Source organism: Lissotriton helveticus, chromosome 2_1 (assembly GCF_964261635.1).
Source record: "Lissotriton helveticus chromosome 2_1, aLisHel1.1, whole genome shotgun sequence".
Taxonomy (NCBI): domain Eukaryota; kingdom Metazoa; phylum Chordata; class Amphibia; order Caudata; family Salamandridae; genus Lissotriton; species Lissotriton helveticus.
The window spans coordinates 287626578-287648903 of NC_136059.1; the positions used below are offsets into that span (position 1 = coordinate 287626578).

Sequence of the window (22326 nt, forward strand, 5' to 3'; positions counted from 1 at the left end):
CACAGTATCACATAGAAACAATTTTCAATGAAACCCTACTCATGGAGGTACAGCCTGGGGAGTACAGGCCTCACTGATCGTTATTATAGGCATTGGTAAAAGTGACCTAAACATGTTAGTGTCCATATGTCTCCTACTGCAGAAACCCAGTTGTTAGAAATACCATTCACATTTTCATATATTGTGATAGTCTAAACATTGACTGAAATGACTCAGTTTAGCACCAGGGTTTAAGTCGAACGTAAAGTAAATGTATCATACTGTTTTATGAGGGACTTACCTCCTGAAACTGAACGGGTTATGAGAACTAAGCTGAGCTGAATTAGTACACTTTTAGGAGGCCAAGCAAGTTAGATTAAGCCTAATTCCATGTGATTAAACTAACCAACGACAACTTTTTTTTATGGTGCACATGATGTCATCACATTTCTGCCATATGCCTCCAAAATGGCTTTTTGTTAAGAATAGCAACATATTAAATGTCTACCTTCAATACATAGGGAAAGTCGTATGACCAACATGTCCCTCTTACCTTTTTTTCAGAGTTTAGCTTTAAGTCACACAACAAAAAAATCTAGCCTACCACCCTAGATGGATGCTCTCTTTATTTTCAAATATCACGTTCGGAAATCTATTCTAATCCACTTTTCAATGAACTATAAACTTTTACGCGCACACACCTTGAAATCAGATTCTAATGACCTAAAACTGCCTAACAGGTCCATAATGCACGTCACAGTCACAGTGCGTTTTGAAACAAAATGTGCAAACGAGTTCGGATTACTCTTACTAAACGTAAACAATGGGGCTTAAGCTGCAGCCAATACTGTAAGTTCCACACTGAAAGAACAAAAACACCTAATATGAGGAATTCAATCTCCATTGTGTGTTCTTATGTTTTGACTGTGCTAAGCATTTTACTAGTCGACTTTGGATATCTGACGCCTGCTGTGGACTGAATCCTACCACACAAGTCTTTAGCGTCCTGGTCCCTTCAACGTCCAGTGGAGTCTCTAGCTTGACTTGATATCATGTAAACACTGGAAGATGTCCTATTCTGGCTGATGCCTCACAGTGTTTTTGGGTGGTCAAGTAAGTCTATCCTGTTTTATTGTGAATAGCTAGCCGACCTTGGGTTTATAGTGTGCCCTAAGAGGCAAGTACTTGGAGAGGTTGGAAGCAGTGCTCCACACATGTTGCAGTGATCTTGTCTCTGTGTTTAAATATGGAGCTAAGCAGAGGTTTAAGAGAGGCTAGCCTATTTGTTGTGCATAGTTGGAAGATCCTGGCATCATAGTGCAGCCTGTGTGAGAAGTGCTGGGGGTCATGCCTGAGGTTTAGAGATGTGCTCCAGCTTTCTGCGGCTAGCTTCTAGCTGTGCTTTCACATAAAAAAGACCAGAGAGATGTACATAGATAGGAGTTGAGCTAGCTGTTCATTCCAACCTCCTCTAGTATAACTCTAGGACATAATTTTGTGGCAGAGGACCCTTTCTTAGAGCTGTAAACAGAGTGTACTACAGTAAATGTCTTGAGTAAAGGAGAATAGGCATGCCTTCTAATAACAAACTAGGCATTTCTTAAGAGAAACCGTATTTGTCCCAGTAGAATGTCAGAAAAAGGGAGGACCCAGGACAAACAATAATTGGAAGAACTGTTGCTTTCACCCGCTTGAATATTCATCCGCCAAGGCAAGAAGTAGGAGAACCACTCCCCCAAACAAATCAACAGAACTAGTAGGGATTTTGCCTACTAGAGATAGCCGTCGCCTGAAGATGGACTTACAGATTCCTGAGTCAGAAGCACTGGAGGCTATGGAGGGAGCGTTGCACCCGATATAGAAATCAAAGTGTGAGAGTCTACAGTTGAGAAAATTAACGGGGGTTATGAGATGGGCAAAAAAAACAAAACACATTGTAACTATTTTAAAAAATGACCATTTTACCTTAAAACACATTTTCTGTGAAATGTTGTATCTAGTCAGAGCTTTTGCTCTATTTGTGGATAAGACCGGATAGAAGCAACCATATGACCAAGATGCAACCTTGTTGTAAAGTCAAACCATCTCACATATAGCTGTTCAATTTTTTGAAAAGGTGCTTGAAGGAGTTTCCTCTAATGCTAGACTGGCCTCATGAGGCCGTCTTGACTAGAGACTTTGAACTCCAAAATAGTAATTCAATCTAAACACAGAAATTATCAAAGAGACCAGCCACTTCATCTTATCTCATATTGCTCAGATAACGTCTCCAGGACTGCCCCTATTCAAAGGTTTCTCTCTCCTAAATATTGTGTGCAAGCAGATCTTTTTTCTGCATTCAGCCACCAATCTCAGCCCAACTCTACACACTACTGTGTTGAACATGTAAAGTGCCTAGGTCAGTATTCTGAAGATCACATACAAATTCATGGCTATTTTTCCTTTTCCATTGAAATATTCTAACACCAACTTTTGTATTTGTTTCCAACAGCACATTTTTACTTTACATAACATTTCAACCTCGTTCCAACTGGAATTTTTGTATTACCTTTTAATACTATTTTTTGTTTTTTAATTAAACTTGGCAGGACCGTTTTTCTTCAACTGTATTGTTTGGTTTTTCTCCACAGCTTCTACATATTTTCTCTGAAAATTACCTTGCTGATCAGGCCAAGCTAGCTAAGACGAGCTAATGTTAACTTAAATGAAATACCACTTCCTCCGTGGGATGTTCCATTTTGGCAGTGGGGGAAAACAGCAGTCACTGCTCATATGAGCACTGTGGCCCCTCTCCCATACAACCTTTCAACAAAATGTCTTACTGCCAACTATAGAGAAAGTGTATCAAGTTACACTTAAAATGCCAAGTAAGACAGAAATTAACTAGATACTCAAGTGCAGAGATACATTTAAGTAAATCTAATTAAACTTCAGATTTCCTCAAATGAAATAAAATTACATTGCCACTGAATTTATTTAATTAAGTTCAATATATTTTATTTGGGTCCTCACTATTATCCAAATCTTAGATTATTGGTCTAAATACCTCAATAAACTTACTCACAAATAAGGAAGACAAACTGCTTTCACATGGCAATTGGCTAGATCACTAAAGAACATACCCTAAACAAAAACAATCACAACATTGTTTCTTGTGTAACCTAGAGCCCACTCTGCTGTATTGAGTTATGTTATATTATAGAGACTTATATAGAGCGCATCTACCCATAGGTGTCTTGGCGCTTGCAGAAACATGAGCTACTGATCCGGGGTATTACTAATTGCTAAACAGCCAAGTCTTGAGTTCCTTTCAGAAAGCAAGGGTGGGTATGGTCCTAAGATGCAATGGAAGAGAGTTCCCCAGTCTGGCTTTGCTGCTAATGAACCTCCTTCCTACCCAGTTAACTTTCCTGATTATTGTGCTGGTAATCAATCTAGCATTAGTTGATCGCAGATGTCTGATTGGAGTATGCCAGTTAGAAAACCTTCCAAAGAAATTTCGGTCCTTCTCCATAAATGTAAATGTACAGGAATTTATATAGCGCAAATCACCAGGCGGTTTCTAAGCGCTTGCTTAGGGAACCCGTCCTGGTATTCCCCTGTGAGATAACCCCGGCAGGGTATCCGCAAGGTGAAAGCCAGGCATCCCGCCGCGAGGGGCCGTTGTGGAGATTAAGCAAGCTATTGCCCAGAGTCGCAGAGTATGAACCCGTGAATCGAGTAGGCACCGGAGCGAGAATTGTCGAGTCCATGGACATTTTAGGACTCAAGACCCCGCCGAGCCGGGAATTGAACCCTGGGCCCGGGCTGACCTCTGCTTCCAGGTCTGCCTCCTCTAACCAGTGAGCCACACTTCTCCACGTGCAAGGCTTTATGGGCCTCAGAGCGCCTCAAATTTAATTTGTTGTCGCACCAGGAGCCAATGAAGTTACCGAATGTCTGCGGATATCGGCTGGTATTTGGGGATATACAAAGTCAGTCGGGCTGCTGCATTCTGCATCGCCTGGAGCTTCCCGGGGAGTTTTACCTGGAGATTCATAAACAAGCCATTACAATAGTCCAACTTTGACATGATTAGTGAGGAGACAACAGTCTTCCTAGTATTTCTGGGGATAAAATGAAAGATTTTTCTCAAGGTTCTAATGATACAATAGGGGAGGACAATACCTTAGACACCTGGGCCTCATATCTGAGCTTATCATCCATGATAAACGCCTAGCTTTTTAGGTCTCGTGGCGTTGAACAGCGCGTAAGCGCTGTCTCGCCAGAGATCTATTGTTGCTGAGTCTGCTTCCCAGGAGACAGCACCTGGCCGCGCGCATCTCCAAAAAAGCGATCGGCGCAGGCCACGCGCGCGTGAACGCGCTCGCCATGGCCGTCTCCTGGGAAGCGCAAACATACACAGGCACACCTCCCCCTGCACGCATGCGCACACACACACGAGCGCACATACACGCACGCACACAGAGACACTCCCCCCACCCCCTCCGTCGCACACAGAGACACTCACAGGACACTCCCCCCCCACCCCCGCCGTCTCACACAGAGACACACACAGGAGTGCACATACACGCACACATACAGAGACACCCCCGCCGTAGCACACATACACACACACACACACACGCGCACACACACACACAAGCGCCCCCCCCCCCAACTAAGGCCCACTTACCGCCAATCCGGTGTTCTGTCGCCTCCGCGGGGCTCTCCCTCGGGCATGGGAGCCCCGCGTCACCATTGCTCCTCGGACCAGGAACTCCGTGGGAGCGGGCTTCGCGCACAAGACGGAAGTCCCGCCCCCACGCTAGGTTTCGTTTTCGAGTGCGCGCGCACATATTGCAGTCATTGGCCATTTTAAGAAGGGCTCGCTCTCCTGTTCAGCAGCTCTGTCGCTCTGCTTTCGTGTCTTTCGTCTCCTTTCAGCCTTGCCAGTAAGTGCCTGAAACACAGGTATGCTCGTAATGTAATTCATTTGTGTTTCGCGCATTTCTCGTTTTAACGGCATGCCTAATTGATTCCCCTTTTCATCTAACAGCAAAGAACTCAATTATGAGGGTTTTGGCCATTATCCAGCACTTGATGCCCTGCCCTGTATGCCCCAGAGGGCTTAAGATGCAGTTTCTGTGGTATGGCGCTGTGTACTTTCATTCTGCCTGGTAATGGTATTTTCTGTCTGGGCTCGTGCTACTCTGTGACCACATTTAATGGCGCAGTATTTTATAATAAAGAGCAGTCGATCGAACTCAGACATTGTATCCGCTTCGGCTAGCGGTCTAGTTGTAAAGGCGAGATCGTGGCCTCTTGCATTTAGGGCAGCTCAGCTCCTTGTCTGCATTTTCATTTATTTTCTGTTCGTGGGCGGCTCAGCTGGATCTTGCTTGCACGATTTGAAAAAAGTGAAAGCACCGTACACTCTTTCCTTTATTCATTGTGGGACCCTCTTGTCTAGTCTGACATATTAGGTTTAGCACCAGTCTCGCAATGTGTGTGTAAAGGGGCTTGTTAATTTTGTGTGTTCTACTATGGCCTTTTTTGGCATGACATTTAAAAGGGCAGCACCCTGTAGCATCCTTACGCAGTTGCGCCCATAGCCGCCTCCTTAAGCCACTTTCTCCTGTGTATCTACATTCCGATATCGTAAATCGAAGTGCCTGGGGATTGGAGACAAAAACATGGTTGTATTTAGTATTTGTACTTTATTTGTATCTTTTCTAACCTAGCAGTTAAAGCATATCTTGTTTCATTGATTGGTATGTAAACTGTGCTTGGTAGTCTCCATTGGCTCTCCAAATGTTCTTCCCGGAGATTATGGGGTCCCTGCTGATCCCTGTTGCAATACAAGGCAATAAAGCATCGTGTAGATCTGATGACAGGGTAGATTTGGACTCCTGTGTATCTGAGCGGTGGAGCTCCAGGTTTAGTATGGGTCATGTCTTTGTAATAAATTGAAGCATAGTCTTTTAGATCCTTTAAATGTACATAGGTTGTCACTATGGATTGCATGCTTTTCAACCTAAAATTTTCCTTAAGGCTTTATAGGTCGAGCCTGAGCAGCGCATGCATTGCTCTGCGAGGCATGCTGGATTGAGTTGGGGGTTTGTAGCTCCTCCCACTCTCCACCCATATTTTTAATTGGCTTGTCCTCCTTTTTAAATGCTGGCTTCTGAATCATTATTCGCCTTGTTAGTCCCTCCTTAGTACCGCCTTGTCTTCATTTGAAATCTCCCATGAGGACTAGCCCTTTTACTTCTGTTGGTGCACGGTGATGTTTTATTTTGTCTATAAGCACTATTTAATTTAGTGGGTTTAGCCCTACTGCAGGCATGACGTGTTCTTTCTTCACCGCAGTCCTCTGCTTCCCGCCTTTGCCACTTCTCTGCAAACGCCGGTCGAACTCCTTCTCTCGCCTTCGATTCCTCTCTGGTGACGATGCACACTGTTGGTTGTACTTCCTCTGCTTTATCCAATGAAGCTGCACTGATGTCAGGTGGGGGCGGGTCCTCTCCATACTTGAACACCCAGTTAAAGGCACCTTCCATATTTTCATCCTCCTGTGCTTGCCATATAGGTGTGTTGTCACCGCTCCACTTTTTCTGTGGGGAATGGACCGAAGGTAACAATGGGGGTATAGCAGTCCACCATTCCCTATTAGGGGAGTCTTGGATGGCCCCCGGGTCTTCCCGGTCACAGCAAGACAGAATCATCAAATCCGTGGCATATAGATCAGGAAGGGTAGCATGCTGCTGTGGGTGAAATGGTAAATGGGAGGGCGGTGCGGGGGGGGGGGGCATATTCTGACCTCACTGGGCATCCGGTGATTGAGTGCTAGCACGAGGCACTGCGCAGACCGGCCTGTTTGTGAACAGAATGTTCACAAAGTTAATGCTTGCATTGAAAGTAGCAAGACTATGTTTCCTCTGTTGTCAAAATATAGTTCTAGGTCCAGCCTTTGGTTACCATAGTTGAAATGTTGCCCAGGACTGCATCATCAGAACTGTGTGAATAATAACAGCTGTGAGCCCATGCGTGAGGTGCATCATCAGAGCTGTGTGAATAATAACAGCTGTGAGCCCCGTGCCTGAGGTGCATCATCAGAGCTGTGTGAATAATAACTGTCAGCCCCGTGCCTGAGGTGCATCATCAGAGCTGTGTGAATAATAACTGCGTCAGCCCTGTGCCTGAGGTGCATCATAAGAGCTGTGTGAATAATAACAGCTGTGAGCCCCGTGCCAGAGGTGCATCATCAGGGCTGTGTGAATAATAACTGCTGGCAGCCCAGTGCTGAGGTGCATCATCAGAGCTGTGTGAATAATAACAGCTGTGAGCCCGTGCCTGAGGTGCATCATCAGAGCTGTGTGAATAATAACTGCGTCAGTCCTGTGCATGAGGTGCATCATAAAAGCTGTGTGAATAATAACAGCTGTGAGCCCCGTGCCTGAGGTCTATCATCAGGGCTGTGTGAAAAATAACTGCCGGCAGCCCCGTGCTGAGGTGCATCATCAGAGCTGTGTGAATAATAACTGCGTCAGCCCCGTGCTGAGGTGCATCATCAGAGCTGTGTGAATAATAACTGCGACAGCCCCGTGCTGAGGTGCATCATCAGAGCTGTGTGAATAATAACAGCTGTGAGCCCGTGCCTGAGGTGCATCATCAGAGCTGTGTGAATAATAACTGCGTCAGCCCCGTGCGTGAGGTGCAACATCAGAGCTGTGTGAATAATAACAGCTGTGAGCCCGTACGCGAGGTGCATCATCAGAGCTGTGTGAATAATAACTGCGTCAGCCCGTACGCGAGGTGCATCATCAGAGCTCTGTGAATAATAACTGCTGTGAGCAACAGCATACTCTTGCACACACCCTCACTGCTCACCAATTCAAAGTTTGCTAAAAATGTTATGCAACGCATTGTCATACACAATGCCAATAACTCAAACTTTAATGCTGCGAGACCTATTGCATTGTAAATGCTTGTTAGCTTTAGTCACTAGAGGGGGAGGTGAGCCCAGGCCACCAGGCCGGAGACCATGCTGGAGAGAGATTGCCAAACAGAATAACCTCTGTTTTACTCGAGTTCAGTTTTAGGCAGTGTCTGCTCATCCAGCTGCTCAGGGCAGTCATGCAGTCGTGCAATCTTAGAGAGTAGTGGATATCATTGTCTACAGCATAAGATGTTAGATTTTAATTGAAACTTTTAATTAAAAGGGCAAGTTCTGAGACCTAGATATAAAAAATGCTTTGGGCTCAATGAAGATAGGAAGGATGTTTATCAAGTAAGAGCTTTACGTTTAACACCTACGGCGTTCAGACGGTGGACCAATAGACCATGGCCCACAGTGTCGAATGCTGCGGATAGGTCCAATAAAATAAGAGCTGCCAATACCACCGCCATCCAGTGCCATTATTATCTCTTTGGTGGTTTTTATCAGTGCAGTCTCTGTACTGTGATTCGCTCTAAACCCAAACCGACTTGGGTCTAAAAGCTGATTGTCAAGAATAAAATTGGATAGCTCTGCATTAATTATTTTTTCCACAATTGTAGCTGGCAAAGGAAGTCTTGAGATGGGACAATAGTTGGCAGGATTGCTAGTATGAAGAGTTGGTTTTTTAACCAATTTAGAAATTACGAATATGACAGCACACAACAGGGGAAAAAATAACCAGAATATAGAAAAACAAAAGATTCAGGAATTTTTTTTGTCTAACATTTTATATCAAACATGTATATAGGGTTTTAGACAGAAATTTGTAAACATCAATTTTGTATATGTTAGTAGAATGCATGAAAACTACTTCAACTGAATTAATTTTTAAAAATGTTTTCATTTATAACGTTTATTTGTAAAGAATGCCACCTTAGTGATGGGTAAATCTGTGGCAATAAACATGATAATGACTGCTTCTTCAAGTCTTTAAAAACACGAACTGGTCTAATGTCTCTATTTACCTTTACGGAGTTAGATCTATAGGATTTAAAAATTATATAAATCAGCCTAAGCCTCAGCTTTTATATATGGTAATCAGAGGTGGAAAATAATACAAAAGGAATCTTTGAAAAGGTGATATACAACCAAAACTATCTTCAAATTCTATAGAGGTATGCCTATCTGATTTACAGCTGATCTCTGCTTGTATCTATGTTAATCCGAGGTGGGAAATACTATGGCAAGAATCTTTCAAGAGGTCGAAATTGTCAATGAACTCAAAGGCAAAAGGAAAAATGCTCTCTGGTTGAACATCTGTATTGTAAGCCCAAACGAAAACCCAGAGAAAAAGTGGTTTTTAGGGAGTTCTTTAAACTAAAGTCTGACCTTTAGCACAACCGATCCAATACATCTATGTTGGTCCCGTCTACCACCAGTCCCCTCTCACTACTTGTTTCAAGTTAAAACAATACGGGTAACAAGAAACCACACGTCAACTTTTGCTATTTTAAGATTCCTACTTTCCAAAAGGCTATACTTGCAACTCTTGTCCACAAAAATGAACACCAAACCATAGGAAAATCCCCACCACCAGCCTGCACCTACTGGTAGGAAATTCATAATCCAAAATGTATTTTGAGAACACGACAAAAATTACATAACCAAAGTGAGAAAAAATATATTTTTAAAGTAAATGTATCCTTACAGATGCAAGTGCCTTTCCCAGTGCATCACCCGTCTGCGAGCTGCCTGTTGTCCCGCTTCCTCGGTTTGCTGCAAAATAAGAATTTTAAAGTAAGGTTTGAGACACTCGATCATTTTCCATTCCTTGCCCACTTACTCAAAATATAATTTTATTTTAATGCTAATTACATTACATGAATAGACAGTTATCATTACTTTCTTTGCTAATGTAGATGTCAAACATATTTAAGTCGCAGTTCTACAGATAAATATTTTGCTATTGTTCTTATATTTAAACTGATTGTACTTCAATAGTACAAGTTGAGATTTGACTTTCTCAAATAAATGCAAATCACAGCGGAGGATGAGAAGCTGATCACAGCAAAAGCAATCAGCGTCACTCTAGGGGGGAAGCAACAGCTTTATTTTTCAAAAATATTTCTTACTGGCACCCTTCATATTTACAGGATACAGTAGCATTATAAGACAGGCAGCAAAGAGGAAACTGAAAGTGTGTCGCTTTGATATGGCGGTCTGGCAGAGAGGCTAGTAGCAATACTGTACTGCAATATTACATGTTTAAGTAAGTTTTATTCATTGAACTAAAAAATGCTATGCTAATCATTTACCCCATTACTGGTAGGCTAACAATACTGCACACATTGTTGTCTTGTGACAATGAAGTTGACATCAAATTAGGTAAACCGGTGTAGAAGGGAACAACTTTTCAAAGTTCCCTTTATTCACACACACTTTACATACTGAACAGAATTATCCCATGAGATTTACAAACAGAGCACTTTGAGAACAATGTGTTAAGATACAAGTCTCAAATTGAGTACCAAATGTTTGCCACCCGTCTCCAATTATATGATGCGACCGATGTATCAACAGAAAGAATAGCAAAATTTCAAGATGCGGGCGGGCTTCGGAGAATGACCCGCCTAATTAATCTTAATTTGGCAGGTCCTTATTTGAGCTCTCCTGTGATTAACTACACCAGACAACCATTCCTGTGTTTGAATGCCCAACATTCACGAAGAAGATAGTTTCGTTTTTAGGTCTCAGCCTGCGATGGCTGCGCTTGCGCAGTCTCGCTGGGGAGACTTAATGAGATAGAGAGAACATCACTAGCGAGGTTAAGCCCCGCCCCTCTTCTCCACTGGCTGGCCTCCTAAACGGTGGCCAGCCATTGGAGAAGAGGTCCTAGTGACGTTCTTCTTTCTCTTTAAGCCCCGTCTTTTTCAGATTGACTTCACCGACATACTGCTGGCGTAAAAGGTTTCTTATCTTCTTTATGGGTCCAGATGGCCCCATAAAGAAGATAAGAAACCTTTTACGCCAGCAGTAAGTCAGGGAAGTCAATCTGAAAAAGACAGGGCTTACAGACAAAAGGCTGTGTGCAAACATCACGTGCAAAGTACTTAAAGGCTTGTTTACTGTGAATTTGAAATGAAATCGCCAATAGTTGATATGCGTACACTGGGTATATAGTTGTTAGTTTTAAAAGTGAAGTTAGTTTGTTTTAAAAGTGAACTTAGTGTACTAGTAATGCCTCTGAAACTGCGAATTAACACAGCCTATGTTGATTAATATGTAGCACTAGTGTTATTAATCCGAGTTTGTAGTCCAGCTTAAACACTTTTCACTCAATCATTGTAGGAACCGCCGGATCTTAAACATCTACTTTTACCGAAACTTGGCTAAACACCATAGTTTGAAAACAAAGAGGAAGGATTCAATCTCCTCCGAAAAACAGGCCTTGTGTAGCTCAAAACACCACGCAGCAGGATACTTGATTTATCGCCTTGTAAAAACCCTTGATCTTTGTCCAGTTCTGCCCTGATCTTCATCCGCATCTTGGAGGGGGAAGGAAGACAGAGTAAACCGCTCAGTAAAATGCACCTCCAGTCATACGCGCCCCTTCTTCAGTGCCGCTCTAAACAAGTTTTTGCAGGTTGTGTCCTGTGAGAGCTCCTGCAGCAGGCAGGCAGGCTGCGGGAAACCTGAGCTCAGGAAGTAACAGCAGAGCAACGCTGGCTGAAGGCAGCCACGACTCACTCCTCCTCTCGGTTGCTTACACGGACCGACTTAACCAGGGAGTTAGGTGTCCACGCTCTGCACGTGGCACGGTGGGGGTGATCTGCGAGAGTCCTGGCCCCTGGAGGATCCCCGCCCCATCCCTGCTTCAGAGCCTTCAGTCTGTCAGGCTGGCACGAGTAAGAATACATTTTCGTTAGCACAGTCTCTGCTTGATGGAGGTCTTCATTTTATAGGCACCCGCTCTTGTCATCCTCCGTGCTTTCACCCAAAGAGCAGTGTGCGGCTAGCTCGGCTCAAAGTGCTGAGCACTCACTGCCTGGTCTTGTCAGCTCCATTGGTTTTACCCCAAGATCGGCGGCGAGCTCCACCCTGCTCTCACGGCTGTGAAAAGTAGAAGTCTCGTGTTTTTTTTGCAGAGCGAAGTTAATTTTCAACAACCAGCTGTTCCTAATGGCCCCTTGGGTCAAACGTTTGTATTTCTCGTTTGCCCATCTTAGCGCACTGCTCATATAGGGAAAACAAACAATCTTTTCTGTGGCAAACCCTCACTTGAGATCATGGAAAAATAGGATGCTGTAAATATTGCACGTTTGATGGCTGTAGGTGTCTGGGAGGTTAAATATGGGTTGGGTTTAAAACCAGGGGCTTTCAGTGTTTACGGACAGGTGGCTTTGTTACCGCCACCAGCACGTGACTATTTCAATGAGGGCGGCAGGCTCTGTTATTGTTAATGGTCTGGGAAGTAAACTTTCAACGGACTTCCCACTCGACACACACATTGTTGTCAGGGTATGGCGGGACTTTAAGTAATTAAAAGACCACCACCACCACATCCACATCCACCACCACCACCACATTCACCAGATCCACCACCACCACATTCACCAGATCCACCACCACCACATTCACCCGATCCACCACCACATCCACCACCACCACAACCACATCCACCACCACCACCACATCACTACATCCACCACCACCACATCCACCAAATCCACCACCACATCCACCATGACCACCACATCCACCATCACCACCACATCCACCACCACCACCACCACCACCACCACATCCACCACATCCACCGCCACCACCGCCACCGCCACATCCACCACATCCACCTCCACCACCACAACCTCCACATCCACCACCACCACACCTCCACATCCACCTCCACCAAAACATCCACCACCACCACCACCACAAACACCACATCTATGTGTGTGTGTGTGGCTCTGTGTGTGTGTGTGTGGGGGGGGTGCAAATGCAATAGGTCTCGCATTTGCGAGAGATTAAGCTATTGGCATTGTAAATGACAATGCCATTTATTTACCTGTTTTCAAAACCAACACATAAATAAAAAATGTGTCATTTACAATGCCAATAGCTTTAACTTTTGCAAAGGCGAGACCGTTGATTTGTAAATGCTTGTTCTTTTTTTGAAGAAGCCTGTGTTCCTTAAAGGTAATTTAAAAGTATCCCCTAAAGTCTGCAGACACAATTCACAAAGGGGAGGGTATCCCAAGGAAACAACCATCACTTTGCAAAATGTCATCTCTTTAGAAGTGGCAGTAACTTATCAGTGCTCTGCAACAACTGCAGTCCCAAGTCTTTGATACCTACCACTGCTTTTCTTACTGGGTTTTAGTACATAAATAACAGACCTTTTCTGGTTGCATATTCTGTGATTTTACGAATGGCAGGATTTGCTACTGCAAAAAGCATTTGTACATCTGGTCCCTTATGTCCAACTGCTCATACGTTCTGGCCCACTCAAACTAGTACAGATTTAACTAACTTGGTACGTGTAAACCAGAGCTAATTTGTGGGGGTGGCTGTCACTGTCACTCCTTTTTATGTAAGGAGACTTATTTTTCAACATCAGAGTCAACCACAATACCATTGGTAAATAGTGTGTGTTGGGGTTTTCTGGTACACCACTAAATACACTGTCAAGAAACTAGAATGTACTCAAAAATATCCCTGCAGACTTATAAAGCGATAAGTGACACAGCGCCAAAATGTTAAAGGAAAATCGAGCAGAATAGAGTGAATCCAGATAAGCAAAACTGAACATATGACACACACAAATTGATAAATTGCAAATAATCTTATAATAGTTGATGTGGCGCTGTGAATAAGACCTTTATAAGGGACTTCTACAATCAGCATTAAAAAATATATATTTGTGTTGCTTGAGATGAGCTTTGGTATAGAGAAAACGTACGCTTTGCACAAACATTAAGGGGTCCATTCAATGAGACATTGAGGTATGTCAACTGTAATTTTCCCCAACAACCAAAAGATCTCAAAACCAGATTTACAACTCTCTGTTTCCTTAAGATTTGCACAAACATTAAAGGGTCCGTTTAGTGAAATACAGAGGTATATCAACTGTATTTTCCCCAAGAACCAAAAAGACCGCAAAACTAGATTTACAACTTCTTGTTTCCTAGTATACGAATATGTTTTAAAACGGTCTTTTATCAGGACACCGCAGACTGGAAGGCAAGATGATTCCAATGTTATTGGGTTCATGTTTTTTTCACTATTTCACTGACAGCTGAATGGGACATTCTGTCTGGAGAACAAGGGAACCCTGTGATGAGGGAGAGAACACAAAGGGTTGCTGCAGAGTTGCCGAATACTTGGCAGAATGGCTCTTTTTAGACGCCACATCAAAATCTTCTTCTCTACCCAACCCTGAACAAATAACACGGCCTAGTTCCAAACGTGGGTAAGGAGGGGTATCAAAGGTGACAGAGCATGAAGCTTCAGTGTTGCTATGCTCTTGACACAAAGGACATATCTATCATGAGTCCAGCCATCGGCCATTCATCTTTGCAGAGCCTGGAATCTTAGTATGTTTGGGTAAACTGCTGAGCTGGCTTGTACACCTCATCGAATGGTGTTACTATGTATCTTGTACTGTTAACATCCCACTGGCCTTTAATGGTTAGCTGGACCAATGAAGAAGACTGAAGAGGATCTTGGGAGCGTTTGCAAGTTCAGTGCTTCAGATGAGAGATAGGGTCATAGGGAATCTGTGCCTGATTGCCCTGAAAAGATTAAAAAATAATGTGTGATGCCCTTCCTCTGGAGGAAGATCCCAGTAATCGTAAACTAATGAGTGCATTTTGTGGGGAAGAATGTGACCTATACATAGAAACAAGGCACTGTAATGAGTTGAAATTTGCTAAGCTTGGTATTACCCACATTAAGGACACGTTCAAGGCAACGGACAGTGGATGAAGGCTGGTTTTTATTAATAGTGTCTTTCTAAGGGGCATTGTCTCCCTCTATCCACCTCTGGATCTATGTTTGTCCTTAATGAGGTTAATATCAGATAAGCAATTTACAACTCACTACTGTAGTTTTTAAACAGGGCTGCGTGGAAAATCAGTTCATGCTTTTGAAGGTAAATAATAAGTCAAAAGGATGAATTCTTATTTTAAAAATGTTACCTTGAAAAAGCAGCTTTAATTCACAAGTAAAATAATCATGTTATAATGATGATGTCCCTTCCGGGAAAGTGATAATGAAAGCCAGGTGCCAACTGACTTTCAACATAAGGTTAAGTTACTTACCTTCAGTAACAATATTTCTGATGGGTTCTCTAACTGCAAATTCCTCACCTTTTGCATTTCCCCAGGCACCTAACTGGATTCAGTTACTTTAGTAGCAATTCCTCCAGCGTACTGACTGGGGTGCCATCGGCTCCATGGAAGCAGTGTCCTGACTCTGGAAAGGTCAGAGCAGAGCCATATAAATGTGCTACCTTTGCATGCTGACGTCAGTTTACCAGAAAGTATTCCGCTTCCTTAACACCTTGACCGCGGCGCCGAAGCCGCGCCCTGTGCTGGACATTCCAGAACAGGGCGCGGTCGTGACGGAACCGTTCCGTCATCAGCACAGCTCAGCCGTGACTGATGACGGAACGGTTCCGTCACCAGCATGGAAGGGGTTAAACATGCAGCGTTAGTAAGAGACTGAGAAACGTGATGGTGGGCAAAATCTAACATGAATCGTTAGTTGAAATCCACCCACAGTACAGGGAGAAGGGAAGGTGCTTGCGAAGTCTAATGGTGCTACCTACTGCTGTGCAGAAGCATCTGCTTAAAAGTTTCTGATGCTATCTGGTCGCTCGGGAAATTCGCAAGTTGAGGAATCTGCAGTTAGAAGTAGCCATCAGAAAGATAACTAATGTACAGCTGTATAAGTAAGTGGTCATACACAAAGATGGACCGATCTGAAGTTTTCTCTAAGCTGGGGCCATTGACAAATATTTCACCTTGCACATTAGTGCAGGGTCCACATCCAATGTTACTTCCTTTAGTTGTACTTGGATCATTTTTATATGTTCAAAAGTTGAACCAAATGTGACGTTCCATATTTCCAAATAATTCAATTTATTGTGTTTGTTCTTTGGGTACGTGAAAGATGTTCTTTCTTCTTTGCTTTACTTTAGTACTGATGAGTGTACACCAAGTATTTGAAAAAGGTTACTGGTGTACAATTCTAAATGAAACTACTTGTTAACAAAATGTCTGCGACCTCAGAAGAGAGTTTTTTTTGTTGTCATTTATTACATTTGTCACAATGTCCTCCAAAACAGACTTGTAGAATAATCCAGTCCACCCAAGTAATAGAGTGCATTAGCGATAGTGCTAGAAGTCACAAATGCGTGCGGAAATATGTTATTAGTTGCTAATCTGAGTATCATGGTAATCATCTTTTACTGAAATAGCCATACAAATTAAACTGTGAGCAGGTTAAAGTGAAAGCATTTCACGATGGAGTAAGCTAAAGGCTATAGATAATTATCTAAACAGAGTTAATTTAAGATGTCTAGGGTACATAAGATCTTGAATATACACATATCTGATTTATTTAGGGCATTGAAAAGTATGAAATAAAAACACTGCAATATTTTATGAGGACAATAAATGCCTCACGTAGAAAATGGTGATTAGGTGAGCAGAGCGACTATCGGATATCAGAGTTTCAGACATTACTGCACAAGACTGAACTAGAAGCTAGGCATGCAACATGACATTTTGATCGTGGATTATGGAGGTACAACCTTGTAAATGTGTTACTAATTTAGAAATACATTCTGGGTTAAAGCTTAATATAGGAAAGGCTTCCCACTTCTGCAGCGTTCTTATATACAGCCTCAAACAAACCTACTTCAAATTAGGTCATGGTATTTGTCCTTCATGCTGCAGAGAAAATGTAGTTATCTTGGACCTCTTGTATCCTTGTTGAATAAAATATAACAAACATTATTTTAAAGAGTATTAGGTGCCACAAAAATATAAAATTACCTAGATATTAAAAATATATATTTTAACCTTTGGTACTGGTAGCAAATATAAATGTGTTAAAATACACAATTTATAATATGAACTCATATTCTGTTGTCCTATTGTAAATAGGATCAGTTATGTTATAAAGGCCTAACCTCTGACTTACCCAATATACTGTCAGTTCCATTGGCAGGTGGTGTGCATGAAGAAGCGTTGTAATGGTTTGTGCCAGTACGGTGAAAAGTGGACATTGGAGGAAGACTGGAATTGATGTCTGTTGACGAATGGGATGGGTAGCTCTGCTGTTGAATTTTAAAAAATCCAAAATTGTAAAGATAAAAATGTACAAAGACTTCGTTTTTTTACTTCTGACACCCCATTTACATACCATGCAATATATTTTTATGATTATGTACAGATTATATTTTACAAATGACATTCAAATGATTAACACATTTAGTGTACTGAAAATATGTCAACACTTAATACTCAATGGAAAAAACTGATGCGTTATCGCTTTTAATACACTCTGCAACAAATGTCTCAAAATAAGTAAGATGTGTCGCATGAAAATTTATGTTTAAAAGGACCACGTTTAAAGAGGAGATAAGAATTGCAAGATCGAAATACACTACCAGAGAACAATCTGTATTTACTAGCATTTTAGGTCTCGGCCTCAACCAGCGCAAGCACTGGTCTGGCCGAGATATTTAGTAGCTGCTTTGAAAAGTGCTACTTTCCCGGCGACCAGCTTAGTATCACGCGCATAAGAGCGCATGCGCGTAATAGCAAGTCGCGCGTACGCACCACTGGCGGTTTTTAAAATTTATTTCATTTGGCGGCCAATGCTTGTTGACGTATGTTCCTTGCCCTCATCTTCAGTGCTATGTACTGCGATATATGGTTTATTTGGGAATCTCGACTTTTTAGTGTTTACATTAAAGTAACTCTTTTGTGAATGTTTTGACTTCCAGACAGCGTGATCTTGGCTTGCATACTTTAAAATTAAAGCACGGTTATTTTGCCCAATACGACACGTGAGTGATGACATAGTAATGTTCGTAATACGTGACTGCCCCAGTAAGGGTATCGGGGTAGCTCGGTTGCACAAATGGCGATATCTCAATACTTTTGCTTGAATTTCCATGAGTTTGGGTTGGTTTCAGCACGTTAAAATTAGTATAGCTTCCTTTTGTAATTGGCATGTCCATGCAGCGCTCGAAGCAAAACTGTAAATAGCCATTTTGTATCTTTGCGGTTCTCACTTGTGGAGTTTATTGGGTAGTGTCTAAAATAATCACGGGGTAGTGAGTTGGTTTCTCAAAATGCCGCTTTTGTGAAGAGTTTCATGAGAATTTAGAGCCATGACCCGTCTGAAAACGAGTATGACTTTCTAGGTCGCGAGTAAATTGCTTTTGTATAGAGGGCCTAAACGCCTATTTAATGTAAATAACAATGTTGTGCTCCCTCCCACAATTTGGGATTAGGAGGCAAGGCCACGTCGCACTCCTGCGAACCTGCATCGAAAGGGATAATGGTCCTATAAATGACCTGGTCATTGATACTGCAGTTAGAGAAATATTTGGAAGCTTTTCCCGTGTTTGAGGGGTTTTACATCCCTATCAAACCCTGTGATTTTCAGACACTACTTGAACTGTTTTGCTTAATCTCTGAAGTCTGAGATTTGTTAACTACACCACGGGCTGCGTTGACGTTTGAACCCATTTTTTATGTACAATGACTTTTATGCCTATTTCCAGGGATGCGTGAGGACTAAGACCGTGAAAAAGGCCGCCCGGGTCATCATCGAGTAGTACTACACCCGGCTGGGCAATGACTACCACACCAACAAGTGAGTGTGCGAGGAAATCACCATAATCTTCAACAAGAAGCTCCGCAACAAAATTGCAGGGTGAGGAACCTTTGATCATGCCGCGCTGCTAGGCATCTGTGTACTAGATCTTGCATGGAGTGTGTTGTTTGAATGGACATCGTGTGTAGGTCTAGGGTGCAATTATATCCGGTGTGGCTACACTGGACTCTTACAAGAGGGGTACTGGAATTTGAACGCACATAGAAAGTTACATGGCTTTGGTGAAGCAGTCTAGCTCCACCCAGGTGTATTGGTTTGCTAATTAATACATATGTGTGGCTTTAAAACACGGTTTGTGTGTCATGACTGGGGTTTAGGCAGGTCGCAACTTCGGTATATATTACTGGTAGCGCTGCACATAACATTTATTTCCAAGTATTGACTAAACTGCTTGACTTTTTCTGTTCCAGATATTGTTCGGAGAGAGACTGGGCTTGACAGTCGGTATTGTTTCTCTGGAAGTGATACTAGTTAACCCCCAAACCAGTCTAGTATGTCACTGCTGAGCTGTTGAAGCCATACTTCGTAATGTAGACCTATTCACATCAACGTTCCTGTTGTACTACTTTTCTCAACTTTGGAGGCAGGATCAATTGACCACAATAGAATGGGCACTGCTTCGAGGGCACCTTTTATTTGGTACTTATGTTTAACAAGCATTGGCATAGCCAATAGGTCTCGCTTTTGGGACCTTATAAGTATTTAGTTATGCAGCACAAGATCCTTGGTGCAACAACAACTGTTGCATGGCTAAACACTTATAAGGATCCAAAGGCGAGACCTAATGGCTATGCCAATGCTTGTTTTTACAGCACGCACTAGACCCACCCGGGTAGTAGAGCAATTTACATATACAGAAATGAATCTACAGGATGCAGCACACCGTTCATAACCGAACAGTTTACATAATGAGTTCCTAGCAACAATAGGTGGGACATTATTGGTATGGACATATAGAGTTTCCCTCTAGTAAAGACAGGATTCGTCGAAAAGTTATGGGCTTAGTCAGGGAAGACTTTGCACTTGTCCAGTCTGTAGGAGATTTCGATTACGTAAAGAAAAGGCTGAGAGTGCTTTTGAGTTTAGATGAGAGTTTTGTGGGCTTAATCTTAATGTATTACTAAGTTGCAGTAAGAGCAGAAAGCATCTGTTGAAAAGGAGAACTTTGAGATCGCTATTAAGGTTTTTAGGGGTGGGAAGGACGTCTATATCCCGAGGCGGGGTTTTTAGGAAAAGCGATTGTGTGCTCCACAAGGGAGCCACCTGAGGTGTGGAGGTATTAAGTGGCTTTCACATGTAAAGTTTGTGAAAAATTGAAGCTATTGCTTTGATGAGGAACCGTTTATGGGTGATTTTCACTATGGCGATATGGTCTGATCATCTGGCACCAGAGATAAATCTAGCTACTGCTAGCGCTGAAGTCTGCCTATCACCGAGTCAGATGTGTTTTGGCATATTTAGGACACATACATTTAAGTTCGTTCAATTTATGTGCCTTATAACCTACCACTCAAAGATCGAAAGGAGAAAGAGAAAAGTTAAATATTACAATACGGCTCCTAATAAAACTATCTCAATAACCCCAAATTTTATTAGGGTTGGCCAAATACCATAGTGTGTGGTATATACTGTGTTTCTGCTTGATAAATTTCAGTAGCTCTAACAAAATCTGAACGCAATAGATGAAATAGCTCTTTCGGTTATAAGCAAAGGTGAGTGAACAGTTACCTCACATACAAGCCAATTTGTTAAAACACATGAATAAAGGTTATTAAAGTAAGTCACTTTTCTAGTAGTGGTGAAAAACAGTAAATAATACTTGACCATGGTACACCTAACGCCTACCATACATAAGGTATTTAATTTGAGCAACATAAATGAATCAAAGATACTCCTAACTTACTGTTAGCAGCCTTTAACGCTCGAGTCGGGCAGATTGTTATGTGGTTGTACGATCCCACATCCCAACTGAAAGCAGCCCAAGTAATTAAGACATTTTTGCTATCCTTTCAAACTGTAGCCAAATCGGAGATAGCAAAAGGTTGTTTCCAGTTACTGAATGTGATTAGGAGCTAATTCTGATGTCACTATGGGTGACATATGATGTTTAACTTAGGGGAATAAAAGGGTTGTCCTATTTCCGTATATGATCCAGGCAGTGAAAATAACTGTACTGACAGAGTACTTAGGGTGATATAATATCTCATGATCTAGGTTCAGTTGTACATAGACTTCTGTTTGCGATATTCCAATAGTTAATTGTTGCGATTCTCTATTAAGAAATTTCAAACACCTATGTACAACCATGTGTTTACACTGCTTGTGACTCCCAGTGGGTCGCAATTGACCTACCTCATCAATATTCATGAGGTAGGTCGCAAATTGCGACCCACTGGGAACAGTAAAAATCACAGGGATGATAACCTGCTGGGGACAGCAGACCACCATATCTGTGTCTGCTTTTAAATAAAGCAAAACATTTTCTAAATGCAGCATGTTTTCCTTAAAGGAAAATGGGATACCTATAAAAAAAAAAAAATGAAAAGTTTTCTTTTTATTTTTTAAAAGTAGACAGTGGTCCGTGGAACCACTGCCAGTTCTTAAAAGAAAGTTTTCGCAACTATTCACAAAAGGAAAAGGGGCCCTTAGGTACCCCTTCCTGTTTGTGAAAGGCTTCTCATCTACTTGCGGTAGGTGGTAAAATGAACCACTGTGAGTCACTATTAGGAAGGGAAGGAAACATGCCCCCTTCTAATACTGAATCACTAACCCATTTTGCAATTTGGTAATAGGGTACCAAATCGCAAAAAAATGTTTGGTATATAGAAAAAAGCTTTTTTCCTGTTGCAAGCTGCCAGATTCTGTGAATCCGGCAGGCTGCAACCTGGAAAAATCTATGTACATCTGGCCCCTAAAATGTTTGCAATTAATTAATATAGGTAAAACAGGGAACGTCTGGCACAGTACTCTCATTGCATCATGTGGCATCATTAATTGAATTGTGAGGCACAATCAGGTGATCAACTTGACTAGGGCTCGTATAATATTCCACAGTAAGGGGCTAATGTAGAGCCATGTTGGGTATATAAACTACAGGTTTGTGAGGCAATCTAAGTGATCTGGAGATAACTTTCAGTTAATAAATCAATGACTACGACAGCTACATTACTTCCATCAGGGGGTGCATTAACCCGTTAGCAGTGCGGGCGTTCTAGAGAGTGGGCGGGGCCGCGTCGGCTGTTGAACGTTCGCAGCACCAGCCAGGTAGTGCTCTGAACGTTCAGCGGCCGACGGCAGCACTGATAGGGTTAAGATCCAGTGATCTACGGTACATTTAAAAATAAGACTATCATCTGAAAAGAGCACAACACACATTTCAGTGAAAGTTGTCGGAGGGTGAATTAAGAGGCCTAAGTGTTCTATTTTACAATCTCAAAAAGCAAATAATATGGGGGTGATTGGGAGAGACAGGAGAAATATTTGAGCACCAAACATGATCTCACCAGCATCTC

General features: G+C 42.3%; 1 protein-coding gene and 1 non-coding gene across 27 annotated transcripts in view; one reads left to right on the top strand and one right to left on the bottom strand.

Annotated features, from left to right (window-relative positions):
- The window catches only part of TCF4 (transcription factor 4), a 990735-nt gene that overhangs the window by 87127 nt on the left and 881282 nt on the right, over positions 1-22326 (bottom strand). For all 26 annotated transcript variants that reach the window (XM_078674839.1, XM_078674835.1, XM_078674838.1 and 23 more), the window contains 2 exons: positions 17108-17243; positions 9609-9676 (listed from right to left, as the gene is read on the bottom strand). In XM_078674839.1, the coding sequence (XP_078530965.1) occupies positions 9609-9676; positions 17108-17243 (204 nt within the window). The remainder of the gene's footprint in view (positions 1-9608; positions 9677-17107; positions 17244-22326) is intronic.
- On the top strand, positions 18457-18586 carry LOC144820571 (small nucleolar RNA SNORA71). The gene has a single exon (XR_013607855.1). It is a non-coding gene; the product is annotated as a small nucleolar RNA SNORA71 (small nucleolar RNA).